The sequence below is a fragment of the Conger conger genome, chromosome 13, assembly GCF_963514075.1.
Source record: "Conger conger chromosome 13, fConCon1.1, whole genome shotgun sequence".
In the NCBI taxonomy this organism is placed as follows: Eukaryota; Metazoa; Chordata; class Actinopteri; order Anguilliformes; family Congridae; genus Conger; species Conger conger.
The window spans coordinates 4,761,372-4,781,371 of NC_083772.1; the positions used below are offsets into that span (position 1 = coordinate 4,761,372).

General features: G+C 49.2%; 1 protein-coding gene across 1 annotated transcript in view; it reads left to right on the forward strand.

Annotated features, from left to right (window-relative positions):
- kirrel3b (kirre like nephrin family adhesion molecule 3b) overlaps positions 1-20,000 on the forward strand; it is a 217,256-nt gene that overhangs the window by 190,681 nt on the left and 6,575 nt on the right. Inside the window, exons 7-14 of the mRNA XM_061217519.1 lie at positions 4,237-4,385; positions 4,787-4,914; positions 6,209-6,335; positions 14,098-14,198; positions 16,059-16,257; positions 18,180-18,287; positions 18,945-19,028; positions 19,346-19,494. Of these exons, the coding sequence (XP_061073503.1) occupies positions 4,237-4,385; positions 4,787-4,914; positions 6,209-6,335; positions 14,098-14,198; positions 16,059-16,257; positions 18,180-18,287; positions 18,945-19,028; positions 19,346-19,494 (1,045 nt within the window). The remainder of the gene's footprint in view (positions 1-4,236; positions 4,386-4,786; positions 4,915-6,208; positions 6,336-14,097; positions 14,199-16,058; positions 16,258-18,179; positions 18,288-18,944; positions 19,029-19,345; positions 19,495-20,000) is intronic.

Genomic DNA, 20,000 nt, shown 5'->3' on the forward strand with positions numbered 1-20,000 from the left:
GCGCCGTCCCCCCCCCGGGCACCACGAGCGCCTCCTCTTGCTCCTCCTCCCGCTCCTCCTCCTTCTCCTCCTCCCTCCGTTTCCTCTCCCGCTTTTCCCTCTCTTGCACCTCAGAGGCTCCTAATGACGGGGCGCGGCAGGTACAAACCGTCGCTGCTCCTTTTTCGTTTCGCATCGTTGGTATCGCCGCCGGCACCACGCCCGGGCGGAGCCGGGACCCGTCTGCCGAGGAGCACGGGCAGAAAGCAAAGACAACACCGGGCCAGAATCGATGGCTCAGTGAAGTCTGTCGGCCCTTCGTTTGAGTCCGCTCTCCCTGGGAAACGCAGATCGTCAGGGGCTGATTTTAAAAGTGGAGGAATCAGCCTAAACTCCCAACTCCTCCGGCCGTGTCCCCACGTTAGAGCACCTCCTCTACCTCCCCAAGTCCTCCTCTCTCTCCCCCAGTCCTCCTCTCTCTCCCCCAGACCTCCTCTCTCTCCCCCAGACCTCCTCTCTCTCTCCCCAGACCTCCTCTCTCTCCCCCAGACCTCCTCCTCTCTCTCTGTCTGAACCGCTGCCTCCTTCTCCGGAACGAAGCGCCTTCCGGGAAAAAGAAAGAAATAAAACCACACGGCACGAGTCAGGAAATGTCACGGGGGAGGAAGTGCCATTGTCCTAATCCTGAAAGAGAATGGATTCAGTGAGGGGACAAAAAGAGGAAGAAAAGGAGACGCGCCCCACCCCAGCAGTGTGTGGCTGAGGTCTGTCGCCCAGCGACGCCTCTCTCGGCCCCGCGGAGCAGCGCCAATCAGGGCCCCCGGAGGAAAGCGTTTTGTTCCTGCGCGATATTAAGAGCATTATGCAGGTGAATCGCGGCAAATTGGTTAGGCATGAAAAATGCATTACGGCGCACTTAATCACGCCGGCGTCTGTTCCGGGGGAAGCCGTGCGTCGGGCAGGCTGTGTAATTTCCTCGCCCTGATTTGTGAAAAGCATCATAAATTGCCATTTCCATTTAAGCATATTTAATAGAAACAAATTGTTTCCGCCCCCCCCCCCCTCTTCCTCCCGGTGTTTATTGCCGTGGGGAGAACGGCGTTGTGAAATACCCTACATGTGTGGAGACAGGAGATGCACCGCGGCCCCGAAGCCCATAAACGCTTTTTACACAAAAGCTGATAAATTTTATGACATCAGACAGGTGCGTGATTTAGGGGGCGGCAGACCGCAGACTGGGATCCGCTCGCGGTCGGAGCGCCGCTGGGAGCCTGCAGCGTTCGGAGCGGGCCTTGTGGGAGGGAGATGCAGGTGTTCGGCACGGCTGCTGCTGTCTCCAGTTTATTCTGGAACAACCAACCCCCCCCCCCCCCCCCCCCCCCTGCCCGTCCCTCGCGGAACGCTCCCGTTCCCCGCTGGCCACTCAGACCTCCGCACATCCCCGCTCTGTTCCCGGAGCCTGCAGTGTGAGAGGGTCTCACGTATGAAGGGGCAGCCTGTAGCGTAGTGGTTAAGGTAAATGACTGGGAGACACAAGGTCGGTGGTTCTAATCCCAGTGTAGCCACAATAACATCCGCACAGCCGTTGGGCCCTTGAGCAAGGCCCTTAACCCTGCATTGCTCCAGGGGAGGATTGTCTCCTGCTTAGTCTAATCAACTGTACGTCGCTCTGGATAAGAGCGTCTGTCAGATGCCAATAATGTAATGTAATGTAATGTAATGTAATGACTTTGGCGCGGGTCTGGGGACTGCAGCCGCAAGCCTGGGGTGTGTGGGCGCCCGCACCCCGGCTCGTAAGATCAGAGTTTGGGAAGTGAGGGTAGTGACCGCGCTCCTCCCTCCTCGGAGGAAGCGTGCCCAATAACAGGGCCCCGGGGGAGAGGCGGAGGCAGTGCTGTGTGACTGACCGTCTCGAGCCTCTTCCTGTGACCGCGCGCAGCCAAACGAGAGGTCTGGCCACGCCCTCCTGCACTAACCCACCTCACCAACTTTCCACAAGGATTTCAAATGTTCTTTAAAGATATAAAAAAATAAATGTAAAAAACTGTTTAAAAAGATTTCACAAGTTCTACTAAAGGGCTGGGGCAATCTTCAGTCCTTGGGGGGGCCACAGTTATCCACTGGTTTTTGTGGCTTTGATCAGCAGTCAGTCTCAGCCCAGAAAAAAAGATGTTCAGACTCTTTAGCCAGTCGGTGACTTGAATGAAGCACTTACGCGCTGAAATGCGTCACAGATGAACTGGACTAATGAGGCCTCTGCTCAGGTGTTCACTGGTAAAGGCCTGGTCTCCAAACGCTCTGCGGCTCTACCCCGGTCTGAGGAGCTGAGCGTAAGCAAACTGCAGGCCGTGCTCTGTCCAACTCCCTGAACTTCAGTCTTTCATGTCTGGAGCCGCCACTGTGAAGCCAAGAGCTTTTCCCCTCGAGTGTTGCCGTCCGATCCCTTTGTGTCGAGTTTCAAAATGCTGTGCTGAAATTAAATTAAGCCGCGGGAGCGCTTCTCAATTCAAATAAAGTTAATGCGCTGGAGGCGGCATGCGATGTCGTAATCGCTGAAGGAAATAATGCAGGGATTATTTCACGAGTGGGCCATCTGCACTTGCACCATGCGGAGGTGTCCCTGTGGACCTCCGCCTGGGTTTTAGCACTCTGCTGCTGTTCTCCAAAAAACTGCTGCTCTCGGAAAAAAAAAATATATTCAGCTGTGGTTGTTGCTTTTTGAAAAAAGAGAAAGAGAGAAAGAAAACCTGCCTCTGTCACTCAATGCGATAGAAAATGCACATCTGCTTTAATTGTGCTATTTTGGGGAAAGGCAGGTGGAACAGTACAGAGTTGAATGTGCCCTCATTGCCCGCCATCTGTCATGAAAGATATGCGAGAGCTAAGTCTTTTCCAGGTGCGAACCAAGCGTTGTGTACTCACGCGGTGAGAGGAAGCACTTCCTCTGGCTCGCAGGCCCCACCTCACGCCGCCAGGGGGCGCTCTCTCGGACATTTCTTGGCTGCGGGCGAAACTTTGACGAAGCGGTCTGTTCAATTTCAGCGTCATCAGTCCCGGTGACAGGGTCCCCTGCCCCTGCGTTACCCACGGCTCTCCCTCTCCGGATATGGTGGGGAGCTCTCTCGCCGGCGGCCCACCGGGAAAGTCTCGCTTTGAAAAAGAAACTAAATATTATTTATGGGTATCAATTTATTAACGTCAAATCTCCTTACGTGTGGGCGTGTTATTCGCCGACGTTGGATCCCCCGACCAATTTGTCATTTTGAAATGTGTTTTTGTCACCGCGACTCCTCTGGAAACGGCGCGGGGAAGACGCTGTCTGTTCTGCGCGGCGAAGCCGCTCCTCAGCGTCGCACTGCCGCCGCGGAACATGCTGAAGCAAGCAGAGAGCCTTCACTCCCATGATTTATTTATATTACAGTACCTCCCACTTCAAAGGGAAGGAGAACTACTGACGGAAGAGAAAAGCACCTGTCTTAATGTTTTTGCTCCCCCCCCCACCCCCTCAATTCCCATCATCTCCTTTGCCGCTGACAGTAATTGCTCTCTGATTTCACATTACAACAGCAAACCTTGAAATCTCTTGGCACCTACGAGCTGCATTTGAGAACCTGGGCAAAATAGGTAGCAGCCCATTAATTGCCCGGGTACGTTTACTTCTGCCTGCCCATCCATTCATTTCCACACCAGTGAAACATTTGTGATAGCCTGGCTCCACAACACCTAGCTCCGCAGGCTGTTTTTCTCTTGTAGCAAATAGGCAAAATCAATCTTCGTGCAAAAGTCAACAGAAAGAAGGGCAAAAAAAGAATATACACTCGGTGAGCACTTTATTGGGTAGGCCTGTACAGCAGCTTGTTAATGAAAATATTTAATCAGCCAATCATGTAGCAGCAACTAAATGCATAAAAGCATGCACACATGGTCAAGAGGTTCAGCTGTTTTTGAGACCCAAATGAGGGAAGAAATGTGATCTAAGTGACTTTGACCGTGGAATGATTGTTTTCACGCACCACAGTTTGCAGGCAATGCTGCAAAAAATTTGGCAGCAGTTCTGAGGGCAAAAATGCATCGTTAATGAGAGAGGTCAGAGGAGGGGGGTCAGACTGGTCAAAGAAGAGCATCTCTGAACACACGTTGCAGTGGATAGGCTAGCAGCAGAAGACCAAAGCGTAATAAATACCTAATAAGGTGCTCAGAGTGTATAGGGTTCGGGCTCAGCCTGGTTTCTACTGTTGTCCTGCGTTTGACCTGCAGGTGGGCGAAAGGGGGCACCGTGATCAAAGAGGTGTCAGGTGACACTTACGAGGTCATAGTGGACCACTCCTTCTTCACGGAGCCGGTGTCCTGTGAGGTCACCAACCCCCTGGGAAGCACCAACATCAGCCGCAATGTGGACGTCTACTGTAAGTCCCTCCAAACGGCCCATACAGCTCCCCCTGCCCCAAGCAATCACCTCCTGGGGCATGACCTGCCTCATGTTATCACACACTTAGCGTCCTACAATGGTGATGGGTCAGTTACAGCCATCTAAAAACACGAGTTAATTTCTAAGATCTGTGACTGATTTCTTTTCCTTTACAACACATACTCCCAAGTTGTTATTCCAAGCTAAAGTGTACACAATGTGGACCGACTTTTGGGAAAGGTTGCCGTGTGTGTGTGCTATGTTTGCCAGCTGACATTGATATTAGAATGGCAGCAAGAGGCGTGTGGTTATTGGGCCCTGTGGCTTGTTATCCCGTTGCGTTGCCGTGGCGTTGTTATATTGTCTGACTGTGACCGCGGCTGGTTGCCGTTCTTGCAGTTGGGCCCAGGATGGCAGCAGAACCACAGTCCCTTCAGGTGGACCTAGGTTCCGATGCCGTGTTCAACTGTGCCTGGACTGGCAACCCTTCCCTCACCATCGTCTGGATGAAGCGGGGGTCAGGAGTGGTAAGTACCCCCCACCCCCCGCACACCAGTCTGGATCCAAACGGGATCTGTCCATCAGTTCTCATTCTTTCAATTAAATTCAAATACAATTCTTTTTTTTTTTTGGGGTGATCTCTTAACTTGTCAGTCAGTTTCTGCCATAAGCCATGAGCATTATTACCAATGGCACGTACATTTCTCACAGGCTGTAAGAATGTTGCTACAGCCTTCAACATTTCCTCCTCCTGCCTTTTCATTTATTAATAACATACCTGGGGCTGTGGTGACTCATCCTCTGAATGCACTGTGCTAGAATATGAACGGGCCCTACGACCTGGTGTGGAATGCCAGCCCTGCCAGGGGCAACTGGCCACAGAGTCGGCACTGGGATCAACCCAGGGATCCGTGGGTGCCCCATCTAATCGCCCCCTGCTGATCAATCGGGCGCCCCAGTCTGTCTGTTGAGCTGCATGTGAAGTGTCCTCCTCTGACTCATGTCTGTGTGAGCCCGGTTTACAGATGAGGATTAGCACTGAGAAAAGAAAAATTAATGCAATTATGGAACGCGGCCGGTGTTCTACAAATGTAATGCCTTACGTTTACAGTTATTTTGATATTGCGTAAACACGGAAGTCAACCAGAGCAGGAAATGATAATTTGACATTGTGATTGTGAAAGCTTGCAGGAGCGGCGTTCGGAAAAAGGCACAACATAGATTGCAGCAAGAATTAGCATATAATCTCTCATAGCCGCGTTGATACTGAATGCCTAGTGCGCTGGGTGGAAAAGTAATTAGTTTTTGTATTTACGTTTGCCTTTCTTTTCTCTGCCATAATGTGTGAAAATAAATTATAGTACACATCCATATACTAAAAGAAATGGCAAAGCTGTATTAATCAGCACAATGAAACAGGGTAAATTGGGGTTATGAACCAGCCCCTCTCACCCAAATTGCATTAATCCCAGTGCAGTTTGCTATTTCACCTCCACATTAGTCAGCCAGGCGCATGTGGAGACTGGCCCCGCTACGAATGAGAGAATTCTTTTTTTTTTTTTTTTTTCGGCCAAACAAACCACAAAATTCATATCTCAGCCGTGCCCACTGGATTCCAAGCGGGGGCCGTGGACCTGGAGATGAGGGGCTCCCCTGAGCCCTTCTCAGATTGGATTTTAATAATAGATGAAGGGGTATTTAATGCAATAAGTATTGCGGGATAGGTTGGCGGCATCTTGAGTCAACAAGGCAGTGTTTTGTAGCTCATTCTCCACACGACCTTTGACCCCCCCCCCCCCCATCCCCCCGTGCTGCTTGCAGGTGCTGAGTAATGACAACATCCTGACGCTGAAGGCGGTGAGACAGGAGGATGCTGGGAAATACGTCTGCCGGGCCGTGGTCCCGCGTGTGGGGGCCGGAGAGAAGGAGGTCTCCCTCACGGTTAACGGTGAGCATGTCGGGGCTGGAGAGAAGGAGGTCTCCCTCACGGTTAACGGTGAGCATGTGGGGGGCGGAGAGAAGGAGGTCTCCCTCGCGGTTAACGGTGAGCGCGTGGGGGCCAGAGAGAAGGAGGTCTCCCTCACGGTTAACGGTGAGCGCGTGGGGGCCAGAGAGAAGGAGGTCTCCCTCACGGTTAACGGTGAGCGCGTGGGGGCCAGAGAGAAGGAGGTCTCCCTCACGGTTAACGGTGAGCATGGCAGACGCACCGCGGTGCGGTGGAGACCGCCAGCCGCGCCCCGTGTACGTGGTGCTGTGGTCGCAGAGTAAAGCCAGGCTTGGGTAAATACTTTATTCTATCGTTTCGGTTGGCATGATTCCGAAGCGTGGTACAATCGATGCTTCTCAATCACCCATTCACACACACACACACACTCACACACCAACGCCGATTGGCACCGACCAGCCCATCAGGAGCAATTGGGGGTTAGGTGTCCTGCTCAGGGACACTTCGACACAGCCCAGGCGGGATGGAACCGGCAACCCTCTGACGGCTGCCAGACGACGGCGCTTACCTCCTGAACCAACGTCGCCCCCGATGTTGAGTTTGAAGCATTATTACGTTGGGCACCAAATGATTCATTGTTTTCTTTAAAAAGCATTATTAAGTGGAATGTGGAAGTGTGTGCAGGACATGCATGGTTGAGGATCAATATCAACAAGAGCTGGAGACAGCTCCTCCTACCAGGCCCATGGAGTCCTATGGGAGCTGCTCCCTGGCCGCCATGTTTGACTATAGGATTTTTTGGCACCAGAGGGTGCAAACCGGGGCTTTTTTGGCACAAAGGCCTGCGCACTAGGTACCTAAACGCGAAGGGGTGGAACTTTTTTAATCTTCTGTGCGGCTCAAATTAAAAAAATAAAACACCCAAGAAAGAATTTGGTCCCTGAAGAGTAATTACTTTAGTGTGAAGAAATTTTAGAATTTGAAAGTACTATCCAAAAGAATAATTTTGCCAGGGTAAATTGAATCAACTTCAATGGGGAAATTTGCTTTTTGGCACCAGACACCTAATAAACTGCAATTCTTCTGGTAGCCACTCAAGTCTGCGAGCTTCTGGAGGAACGTCAATCCCTGCCCCCCTGTTGTCACTCGAAGGCCACCAAAGAAAGGACTAGACACCATCTGCATAGGAATCCTATCGGCCATAATGTCCCCTTGAGCGGTTGGTATGGTTTGATTAACACAACACATGTTGTTAAGAGTTCTGTCCTTTCTTGGGTGCCGTCTAGTGACAACCAAAATATATCAGATTTTTTTGTCCTTTTTTCTGATTGGCTGACTGAGTACACCGCAAGTGGAATAAATTGACTGGGGTGTATTGAGAAATTGCCCAGATTGCCATTGTTATTTGTGAAAATGTCAGTCAAATTCAAGCATAACTTTTTTCATCAAAGGTGCCAAAAACATAATTCCACATTGTTCAGGCTCAGCATAAGCCCTGGATGTCAGACACAAGACTGTCTCAGGACATCTAAAAATACAGAACGTAGACTATACACTACAGCGCTGTGCTGTGTTTTTGGCTGCTTCCTCTTGTTTTGTAAAAAGAAAAAAGGCTTTGGCTTATCTTTATTCACCCCCTTCACACTTCCAATCGGCTGACTGTTGCTGAGTTTCATACCGCAATGCTGTTTTTCATCTGTGATGTGGATTTCTTTCTCACTGTAGCACCTTTCCATTCTGCCTCATTACACGCAGTAATCAGTAAACTGCTCTGGATAAAAGCATCTGTTAATTGAAAATTAATTTATGAAATGGAAAAAGCATTCTTTGAATTGTTAAAATCTGCATGACTTAATGAGAACATTCAGTTGAGTTCTTATGTTTAACCCCTGGTCTGATTGATTTATTTATATGACGTTTACTACGCCAATGAAGGAACCAGAAGGAAGGATATATATTCCTGTTGCTAAGAAAGAGGTCAGGGACCTTGTCTTGTGTATGCTAATTGGCAGAAAGACATGTCACTCTTTATAGAACTTGCTCCTACTCATAAAACGTGTCGTAATTCACTTTTTCACGTGCAACCACATTTCCAGCATTTGTAACCAGCTTACGTTTCCCAGCGATGTACCGTAAATAATACAGTATCTCTTTGGTACTGTTAGTTTGTATGCTTTTGCTGTTTTGTATGCTCACCTGATGGATTTTGTTCTCCCTGCGATTGCTCAACGGTAACAGTGTGTGAGAGCCTGTTAGCACTATGACATCCCGGCTCTTTTAAAAGGTCCTACGGTGTTTTCGCTAAACGGCCACGCGGCACCGGGTCGGGCGCGGCACCAGAGCCACAGGCTTTCCGGCAGGCTGCTGACGGGACTGTGTCCCAGCTGTGGATAGATTGCTCTTCTCCTCTGTCCGTTGTTTGGCTGCCCGGCTGTATGGAAACTGAGCTTTTGGAACACTCTAAGGGGAGGGCTAATACACCCGTGGCCAAGGGCTGTGCTAGCCAGGACTGGCATTACTGCTGGCCAGCAGCCAAGGGCTGTGCTAGCCAGGACTGGCATTTCTGCTAACCAGCAGCCAAGGGCTGTGCTAGCCAGGACTGGCATTACTGCTAACCAGCAGCCAAGGGCTGTGCTAGCCAGGACTGGCATTACTGCTGGCCAGCAGCTAAGGGCTGTGCTAGCCAGGACTGGCATTACTGCTAACCAGCAGCCAAGGGCTGTGCTAGCCAGGACTGGCATTACTGCTAACCAGCAGCCAAGGGCTGTGCTAGCCAGGACTGGCATCTCTGCTAACTAGCAGCCAAGGGCTGTGCTAGCCAGGACTGGCATCTCTGCTAACTAGCAGCCAAGGGCTGTGCTAGCCAGGACTGGCATTACTGCTAACTAGCAGCCAAGGGCTGTGCTAGCCAGGACTGGCATCTCTGCTAACTAGCAGCCAAGGGCTGTGCTAGCCAGGACTGGCATTACTGCTAACTAGCATACACGATGAAGAAATAGCACACAATCTCATACTTCGCACTTGTTATTTGCGGTAAATTGAGGGACAGGTAGCCATACATGTTTTGTGTATCTGCATGTATTAATTTGGCATTATCATTATTTAAATTGTATTTTGCTGAATGAAAATGTATTAATATCAACAGCATTCATCATAATATCCTTCATCATCATCATCATTACCATGTTGATTGGCAAACCAAACCATTCCTATAAATATGCATGTGCAGGCAGGCCTGGGGCTTTTGGTTCCATGTGATTGGGTGGCTTCAAAAATGTAAAAATAAAATCCACTCTGATCCATACTGATTAAAATCAGAACTAGACAAGGAACATCCTCACAGATAGTGAATATTCATGAGCACCTGCCATCTTCAGAACTCTGTGGGTTCAACAATGCAAGCAATGTAAAGTTTATTCAGGCACCTCATCGCCGTTGATACGCTGTGATGCTCAATATTATGGTCTGAGATGAGAGGCTACTTTGACTGCCGGACAATAGCTCGCGCTGATTGGTTTAGCTGTGCTATGCAAACATGCGTAATGTATGCAGAGTAGGTCTAATACTAATCAGCGTCAATTCAAGTCAGCACCCAGCTCTGCTGCTACTGATGTCTGTGTGCTTCCAGGTATCAATGCTTTAACATTACTAATCCAGCCATCGATCCCTTATCTAACCCCGTAATTCTGGCTCGGGGTCACGGGGAGGCTGAACCCTATCCCAGCATGCATTGGTGGAGAGGCCGCATGAACAATTATGCATTCAAAACAAGTCCACATTTTGTTAAAGGTACGATAGGTAAGATTTTTGTGTTAAAACATTGTTTACAAGGCCATTGTAAATCCCTTCCTATCATTGAAAAAGGCTCGCTGACATGTTGACTCACCCTCTGCCTGTGTTTATAGTCCTTTAATTCAGGTTTTAAAATATGCAGTTGTCAGACCAACACTCCAACATTGTATAGCTTTACGATAATTCAAGCTCATTGGTTGAAGATTGGTTCTGATTGCCAGAGCCAGGGGTATTTCATCTCTTCTCCGTTAGTCCGAAATGACCCACTGTACCTTTAATTACACGTAAGTTAATGTGCAGTATATTAACACAAGCCAGATACTGCCATGTTTGCCAACATCCCCGTGCTCAATTAAGGCCTGAGGCATCCGCCAGTGCATAAGGTAGGGGTCTATCTAGCAGCTGTTCAATCCCCTGCTTTGTCAAAGTCGCATGATAGTAATTCATTGATAGCAGGTAAAAACGTTTTTCGATAAAATATGTGACATGACTTTCGTGAAAAAAAAGATGTGAAAAAAAGTGTCTTGTTTTTTTTTGTGGTTGTGTATTCATCTGAGAACTGGCTTCTGTTTTGAAACACAGGATATGCATTTTAGCGCTGATTAAATTCAGGAGGAATTGTGCTGCGGAGGTCGGAAACGCAGTCGGGGACTGACTAATGAATTCACAGGAATGGTGGGAGACCCAGCGACTTTCAGACGAATGACTTCATTACAGGCGCTTGATATTCAGGTGGTGTGCCGCAACGTTGCAGCAGCTTTCAGTCGCAAAATTTACACATCTTTAAAGGCTTTCTTTAGTCGTCCATTTAGAGGAGGCAGAAGTGGGGCCTTTGTTGATGTAAATCATTGTCTCTGCCGTTAGAAAACGCTACTGCATCACGACCAAGTCCACTTAAGCCAGGATGGTTGCGTTACTGCCTTCGGAATGCCTCATAGACTTTATTCACTCTGTGCAAACAGGTCACAGCGCCTCCCGTTTGCTCTGCCCGGCACTATCGTATGAGAACTGACCTCAGTTCACATTGTATTAATTCAAATCTGCCTGGAGGCGTTCCACTGCTTCCCTGGGTTAAAAGCGGTCCAGGCCTTACAGATAATGTAGGGTATATGTCACAGGGTCTTTGGAGGATTCTCCATTGCTTGTGATTGGACTTATTCTCAGATGGGCAGTGTACCGGTCAGATGTTACCTTTGGTAGAAATTCATCAAATGGCTTTTACATGGGCAAAAGGCTTTTAACTCACAAAACCTGTCTTTATATTTTCGCCAGCACTTTCTACAGTGCTTACTCTACAGCCTCACAGGTCAACGTTTTGAAATTGAAGTGCTAAATTGTTTCACAAGAATATGATTGAATTCAATTATATCCTCAGAATAGCAGTATCATGTGATAGAAAAGCTAATTGTAGCACATGTAGCACATTTTAGCAGTTTTCCTGACATATTTATATATGACATATTTAGCGTATATTTTCTCGAGAGTGTACAGTGACTGTGCAGTGTACAGTGACTTACATTTTATTTCCGGATTTTTCTCTTTTTCTCCCAATTTGGTAGCCAATTGTAGCCCCGTCTGATTCAATTAGAGCCCGTATTAGATACACCGCCCATACCCCGTCCCTCGGCAGCCCGAAGGAGAACGACACGCCTTCCTCAAGCCGTCTCGTCTCATGCCCGTTGCCGTGATTCCAAGGCGCCCGAGGTGCTTTATTGTGCGGCGATCTACTAACCCTGCCAAGTCCCTCCCTCTGGAGCAGCGAGCCAATTATGCCGCTCCACGTGAGCCGGCCAAACTTGGCTTTTGGCAGGACCAAGAATCGAACCCCGGTCCCCGGTGTGCAACTGCAGCCGCAAATCTGCTGCGTCTTTAGCCTGTTGCGCCACCACAGCTCCTGCCTGTGAATTTTTTAAGATGCTGCCAATGAAGGCCTCCTACAGTATAGCGTGCACTTTCTCACATTTCATGTTAAAAAGTTTTTCTTTTACGTTTTCCATTATGTATGTACACGTCCTTTTCTGCCTTATTGTCTGGCCTGGATCTGTCTCTGTTTTTCCCCTTTGTCTCTGTAGTAACTGAGACACGGTGCTTTCTCGAAAAATACGCCGCGCACCCAGAAGAATAGCATCAGGTGCTGCTAATTCCGCTTGGCGTGGCTGACTGTCAGGCCGCCTCAATCAAACACGGACTCTGATGTTCCGGCACGTGTGGCGCTCTCCCCCAAGTCTCTGTCAATTATTTTTAAGTTTACCGGAGATGAAACCTGAACTCTCTCCAGTCTCCTGTCATCACCGCTAGCAAAACAGAGCGGGGCTCCACCGCGGCGGTGGGCAAACAGTGAGACTGAGCAGTGACTGATGAGGTGATGTGGCGTGATTACGCGGCGAAGGCAACTCGTCGGCAAAGGGGTCTGGTCTGTCTGTGTGCCGGTGGCGCATTCTAGTATATTTACAATCGAATTTAGTGTTTATTTATTGTTAATGCTGTTGACCCCCCCCTCAGTGCTCAGCTCTCCCACACAACAACACACAGACAGGAGATGCCTGCTGTTCCCTGGAGACCAATGTAATTTAATTAAAATTAAATAGCTGGCAGGGAAAGCAGTTTATTTTGAAACCACTAATGGATACATATTGCTCGGCATTGTTTGTTATCCTTCAAGCATGTCCCCGCGATAATGCATGTGTTGGCGAGTGCGTGCATACGTGTGCAAGTGTGTTAGAGAGAGAGGGAGGGTGTGTGTGTGTGTGTGTGTGTGTGTGTGTATGTTCAGAGCTGCCCTGTTCTGCCCTGCACAGGATTAACACATTAACAGAGGGAAGTAGCTGATGTTCCTCCCAGAATCCCGCGGGGTGCTTCCTTTATTCCGGCTCGTTCTCGGGCTGCACAGCTCCGCGCAAGGCCTTTATTTCCTCCATAAATATGCGGTGTGTCTTCTGCAACAGCAGCGCAGAAATTTCCTCAAATTAATAATTCTGCAAATACGTTGTGTTAAAGGTAGAAATGCGACAGAGCTCCATTATGAGACAAACACAATCTGGCTCCAGGGCCCAGAGGCATTAACGGAAGCACCTCTGCCGTGATCTGCTCGGAGAACGCCTTCTCTGTGCCGGGGGTTTGCAGAAACCACTCACTGTCCCTGACTTCTTGGGGGAACATTCTCTCGCCTCGGTTAATACTGCACTCAGCAATCCCCCAGACAGGAGGGCTGTGACCACAACCTGAGCCAGCCCCATGAGATCGGTCTGTAGAGTCCGTGGGGGTCCTCAGCAAAATGTAGAGAAATGTAGCGTATTTCAAAAACTATCCCTTGAACCGTAAAGTAGATTTTGAGATTAAAATAGATGGACCTGGTTTAAGTGATGTAAATCACATGCCAACTGAAGGACAGCAGGCACAGGTATTCTTCTGGGATTCGAACCAACAACGTTCTGGAAGTGAGTCAGCTGTTAAGACCGGGGGGTGGTTATACTGCACCTCCGTGTGTGGGGCAGGGTGGCCGCTGTGCAATCAGCTTGACCCCACACCACTCCTGTTTTTAATTGCCTGTGGTCGTACATGAAAGCACCACCTGTCAAAAAGCCATTAAAATGCTCATTGTTTTTAATTAGAGGCAGTTAATGAACTTTAAACGCTGCCGGTGAGGGGGGACACAGGGACGCAGAAATTGGCCTGGGCGTGGTCCGTCCCCCCCTTCTTATCAAATGGATTTTATTTGTGAATGAGCTCGTAAAAAAAAAGAAAAAGGCTTACGGTTCTGTCACAGGAAATGCTGTAGGCTTGTTCTTCATGGCAGCTCTTTGATTGGTCCTCAGCTCACGACTCACCACTGGGTGAAAGGTCACAGCTCGATGTTGGATTGGCCCCCGACATTGCCCCTGCGGGAACATGGTCGTTCGGTGTGAAAGCCTGTGTGAACACGCCCGTGCGTCTCTCAGTGAACTGACATGCGGTCGTTTGGTTTGCCCTTCAGGACCCCCCACCATCTCCAGCACCCAGACTCAGCAGGCTCTGCACGGAGAGAAGGGGCAGATTAAGTGCTTCATCCGGAGCACCCCTCCCCCGGACCGCATCGTGAGTGAGGCTCCAACGCTCAGCCAGACACAGCCTACACATGCATCCAACATGCCTACAGGCCTCCAGCATGCATCCAACATGCCTACAGGCCTCCAGCATGCATCCAACATGCCTACAGGACTCCAGCATGCATCCAACATGCCTACAGGCCTCCAACATGCATCCAACATGCCTACAGGCCTCCAGCATGCATCCAACATGCCTACAGGCCTCCAACATGCATCCAACATGCCTACAGGTCTCCAACATGCATCCAACATGCCTACATGCCTCCAACATGCATCCAACATGCCTACAGGCCTCCAGCATGCATCCAACATGCCTACAGGCCTCCAGCATGCATCCAACATGCCTACATGCCTCCAACATGCATCCAACATGCCTACAGGCCTCCAACATGCATCCAACATGCCTACAGGCGTCCAACATGCATCCAACATGCCTACAGGTCTCCAACATGCATCCAACATGCCTACATGCCTCCAACATGCATCCAACATGCCTACAGGCCTCCAGCATGCATCCAACATGCCTACAGGCCTCCAGCATGCATCCAACATGCCTACAGGCCTCCAACATGCATCCAACATGCCTACATGCCTCCAGCATGCATCCAACATGCCTACAGGCTTCCAACATGCATCCAACATGCCTACATGCCTCCAACATGCATCCAACATGCCCATATGCCTCCAACATGCCTACATGCCTACATGCCTCCAAGCTCTACAGAAACACCTCTCGTGGCCTCCTCCCTCTCCACACTTCCTGTGGATTTCCCGGGTGCCACAGCCCTGTTAGATCACTGAAGGCCACCCTCCAATTACGTACTGTATCTGTTTAATTAATGTCCATATCCGATTGGAGGTTGGAATCAATTGTAGGTGGTAAAATCAATAAGTGCTTGAGTCTGTATCGCAGGAGAATAGTTTTTCCGCTTCGGCATGCCAGCGATGGCCCACAGACGACTGGGACTTGGATTGGTGGAGGGTGTGAGTGTAATCGGTGTGTCCGCCCCAGGATCCATGGTTTTCCTTTTTTTCACAAAGCAACCCAAGGTGCTTTCTTAAGCTAATCAAGATCCAAGCAAATTGTTTCTTTTATCAGATGGCGAGGGACCTAATGTAGTGTGTTCCTAAAATTAAATTTGCACGCAAAATTAATTTGCCTTTTATTTTACAAGAGGCGCCTGCCCAACTACAGGTCAGCGCTTACAAAGAGGGGCGGTCTGTTTGACAGCTCTAATTTCCTGCTTAATGCGTGCTTCCGTCCCATTACCGTGGATCCCATTAAGATTCATGGTCCTTGGAGGGACTCCTCTCACTGAACCCTCTTTAACCCCACCCTTTTCTGTGTGTGCAAGCGTGTGTGTGTGTGTGTCCAAGTATGTGTGTCTAGATACACAAACGCACACCTGTAGATACGTATTGTGTGCGAACATGTTTTTGTCTTCATGAGTCTAAACGCATGTGTCAACGGATTCAGTGGCTTGGCATAAGCTTTATATCAGTGCTTTACGTAGCGATTGAACTGAAGACTTTCAATCCTTTGTAAATCCCCTGAGAATGTGACTATGCCACTGGCTGCCAACATGATCCTCTCTGAGCTTTTGAGACCAATCACGAAATGTAAAAAAAAAAAACGAACAAAACTTTGTACTATATTTTCATTTTGGGCATAAGAAATAGTAGTTTTAATAACAAGAAAAATCGACCTAATCCTAATCCTAATTCCTAAATGTCCAATGAATAATTTGTCGCTGATCGTATGAAGTGTCTCAATGCAAATTTGTTGGGAGGGAGATAATCGGAGGACCCAAGTGTCTTAATTCCCCCCTCGTCGGTGTACCCGCGGCAGGCCTGGTCCTGGAAGGAGACGGTCCTGGAGTCGGGGACGTCGGGTCGGTACACGGTGGAGACGGTGAGCACGGAGGAGGGCGTTATCTCCACCCTCACCATGAGCAACATCGTCCCGGCGGACTTCCAGACCATCTACAACTGCACGGCCTGGAACAGCTTCGGCTCCGACACGGAGATCATCCGGCTCAAGGAGCAAGGTGGGAGCCCAGGTTCGATGGCTCCTTTTCTTCCTCCGCGGCCCACGGGCTGTGTAGCGTAGCGTAGCGTAGCATAGCGTAGCGTAGTCCAGTCTAGTGTAGCGACGCGCTGGGTCTGTGTCTGTGTTTGAGTACGTGTGCGTCGGTACGCGTTCGTTTGAAGAGCTCGTGTTTCCGTGCGTGAGAGACTCTTCTAGAGAGACAGAGAGAGGGCGAATGGATTTGTTTGGATGTGCTTATGCATTTGTATCAGTATAAGTGCGTATGTTTGAATGTGTTTGCCTTTGTATGACAATGAGTGTGTGTAGGTGCTTTTGTATGAGTGTGTGTGTATGTGTGTGTGTGTGTGTGCGTGCGTGCGTGTGTGCTTTGTATAGTGCTTGTGGGTGTTTTTTCTGGAAAGATCACTGAAAGAAGAGCTTATCTTTCTTTTGTTTTTCACTCCAAATTAAAAACTGGCCAACATAAATACACCAAGAGATTTAAATAGATAAGTCTTTATTTATTTATGCAACAACCGTTCCCAGATTTAACCACAAACCAGCCCATACATTAAGCTACGACGGTTCTTCAAAGAATCGTCTTTGTGTTCACACTGATTTCATCTCATGCCTGAGGGCATTGCATTATAAAATAGGTTAATTGTATGACTGTCATTGCTTTGCAGATGTAAAAAGAAATAAAGATGATAGAATGCACTGGATTAATGCGAGATGGAAGGCGTTTTGAAAATATGTTGTTTTTTTACGCGTGTTGCTTCACTCCGTGTCATGGTCTGATACACGAACAAACATGACTCCCTGCTCCACGGCGGCTCCCACGGATGAGAACGCATCGCCGAGTTATTCGGAAAGGGCATTGATTAATGAAGACATTAAAGAGACATTAAGCCCTGGAAAAACACTCTTGTTGTGTTGCGTTTGCGCGGGGGCTGTAATTAATGCGGATACGGCGCGGCTCAAACGCTCGTTATGTCCGTTGTCTCAGGACCTCCGCGTACGTGTCAGTGTTCATCAGCCGCGGACGCCGGCTGTGGTCACGCAGCAGGAGAGGCGCCAGCTGCCTGATCAGGGTGTTGCGTAACGAGGCTGGCCCCCGAAACGTGCCTCTGCTGTCGTACATTATCAGCGACTCCCTTTCTGAATCACACCAAACGGGTCACGTTGTGTTGAGCTGGAGAGCCAGGCCTTACCCTGATCAGGGACGCGCGGGTGTAGATGATGGATGGATGGAGCCGAGCCCTTCAGTTAGCTTGTGCAAGTCAGAGACCTGCTGTAGATACAGTCAATATTACAGGCCTTAAGTAAATGCAAGTGTAAAGTTTCTTTATTCTTTAGTTTTTTTTTTCCATGATAAAACTTCCTTATGCGAATTTATAGAAGCAAAAAGGCGATTTGAACTTTTAAAGTTTAAAGTTTAAAGAGAAATGTTTTCTGAACCTCGTCGAGTGATTCACAGCAGTGGCCCCTCCCAGCACGGGGTTTGGTGAGTGTCAGGTTTGGGGGACAGAGGAACCAAGCGCAGACTCAGGGGTAACAGGAAAATAGCAGGTTTAGTGACACAGGGCAGATCCAAAAACGCAGTCCAGCAACAGGCAATGGTCAAAATTCGGGCCGACAGGTACATGCGGGGCACGGGGCAGAGTGGTCGGATAACGGGCAGAATTCAAAAACAGGAAGGCGGTCCACACAGACGAAGGCACAAAAAAAAAAACACAGAATCCAAAAAAAACACAACAAGTCGAAAGCCGGGGCGGAGATCAAACCGGGAATATCCGAAAAACACAACAGACCAGACAGACTGCAGGGCTGAAGGCACGGGGCGCGTGCTGACAGGGAAGCCTCGCTCCTCAGCTCCTCCCTCAGCGGGCAGAAGCACAGATGACGAGGCGTGTGTGTGTGTGTGTGTGTGTCGCCCCACAGAGTCCCTGCCGGTGGCCGTCATCATCGGCGTGGCCGTGGGGGCCTTCGTGGCCTTCATCGTCCTCATGGGGACCATCGGCGCCTTCTGCTGCACTCGATCACAGAGGAGTAAGTGCCCGACCCGGAACCTTCCGCAGCGCGACCACCGGGGTTTCAGTCAGGGGAAGACCAGCTGTGAGGGCGCAGGCGACCTCAGCACTTTCGCTTTTAATCTCTTTTAATTATGACCGCCAGCCAGTTTTTCATTATTCCAGTCTCGAAAGCACACCTTCTTTTACTGACGCAGAATCTGGCTTTTGTGACACGTCGTTTTCCGTTCCCTTCTAAATGCTAATTAGCCAAATGCTAACGCTTTTATTCACCATTTTTATTTGCTTCTTTCATTTTTATGTATTTGCATGAGCGGTAATTTTCATATATGTTCTCCCCTCACTGTGCGGTGGACTCTACGCGTGTCAGTTAATCTCTTGTTTTATTCCGCATTAATGCCCTTCCCTTATTATTCCTTATTAGACTGTGCTTTGTGTTTCAGAAAGGTATTATATAAATTTAATTATTCTAATGATTATTACTCATGCTATTTTTATTTGTTATTATTGCCATCTAAACTTTGTTGTAGCGTTCCTTCTTTATCTTGGCAACCGTATGTGCATTATTTACACCCACATAAAAGTTAATTGTCGGTACGGAGCTAGAGGTCAGGCCAGTTAGTGATTGCATTGGGGTGGTTACTAGCGTTCAGCATGTTGTTGTTGTATACCACAGAAGAAGCGCACCTGGTTATGCCCTCTCTGCCTGTCTCCATCTCTGCTCACCAGAGAGACCATGCCAGCAAAATTAAGACAGAAAGTAAGATTTTTTACCTGACAGTCATGAATACACCTCTAAGCTGCCAGGACTATGGAATGATCTGTGAATAGATTTTGAAAGCAAAAAATAAAAAGGGCTTGCTCTGTTGCTTGCGTGCTGTAGTTAAAAGGGCTTGTTGTCCTGCGATGCTCATAACGGAGGCTGCATGGTGGAGTTGCCGTGTCTTGTCATTAAGGGGTGGGAGGGGGGTGGAAGGGGGTGGCTGGGGAGGGGGGAGGGGGGGTTGTGAATGCGGGTTCGTGACCGAGGGGTTGGGGGCGTCCGCGGAGCTAACGGACGGCCCCTCTCCGTCCCAGATCTGAAGGGAGTGGTGTCGGCCAAGAACGACATCCGCGTGGAGATCGTGCACAAGGACCACAGCGCGGCTCGGGAGGGCGACGAGCATGCGGCCATCAAGCAGCTGATGGTGAGCGCGCAGGCCTCAGCCCCCCAGCCCCCCAACTTCGTGAGTCCCCTCTCCACGACTGCACCTCATCACAAATCAGCGCTAATCCGCCGCGCCGCCGCCCTGCTAGTAATGATATTTGGTGAGGAGGGCGCTGATGAATCACGGGGGGAGGGGGGCTGCGATTACGTCACAGGGATCTCCAGTTGCTGGGGTTGATGTCCTTTCACTTCGACAGGAACCAATCGGGAGGGCGCTAGGATAAAAACCATTTTCGTTAAACTCCAAAGGCATGCTGTTTTATAGTCTCTGTCTCACGACCCCTGATTGGCTTATCATGAGGGTGCCGATCGGTATCACCAAGGATCAACTGAAATTTATTCGGGGGGAAATTCGTTAGGGTCCTACACCAAATTTCATAAAACAGGGTTTTCCAAATGGGGATCCCCAGGGGTTCTTGAAAGAGGCCCTGGGATTCTCCGGAACGTAGCTCCCAGTTTTATGTATATTTCCGTGTTTCATGACATATTCTGGACTTTCTTATAAACTGTTATTGTGCCTACTAA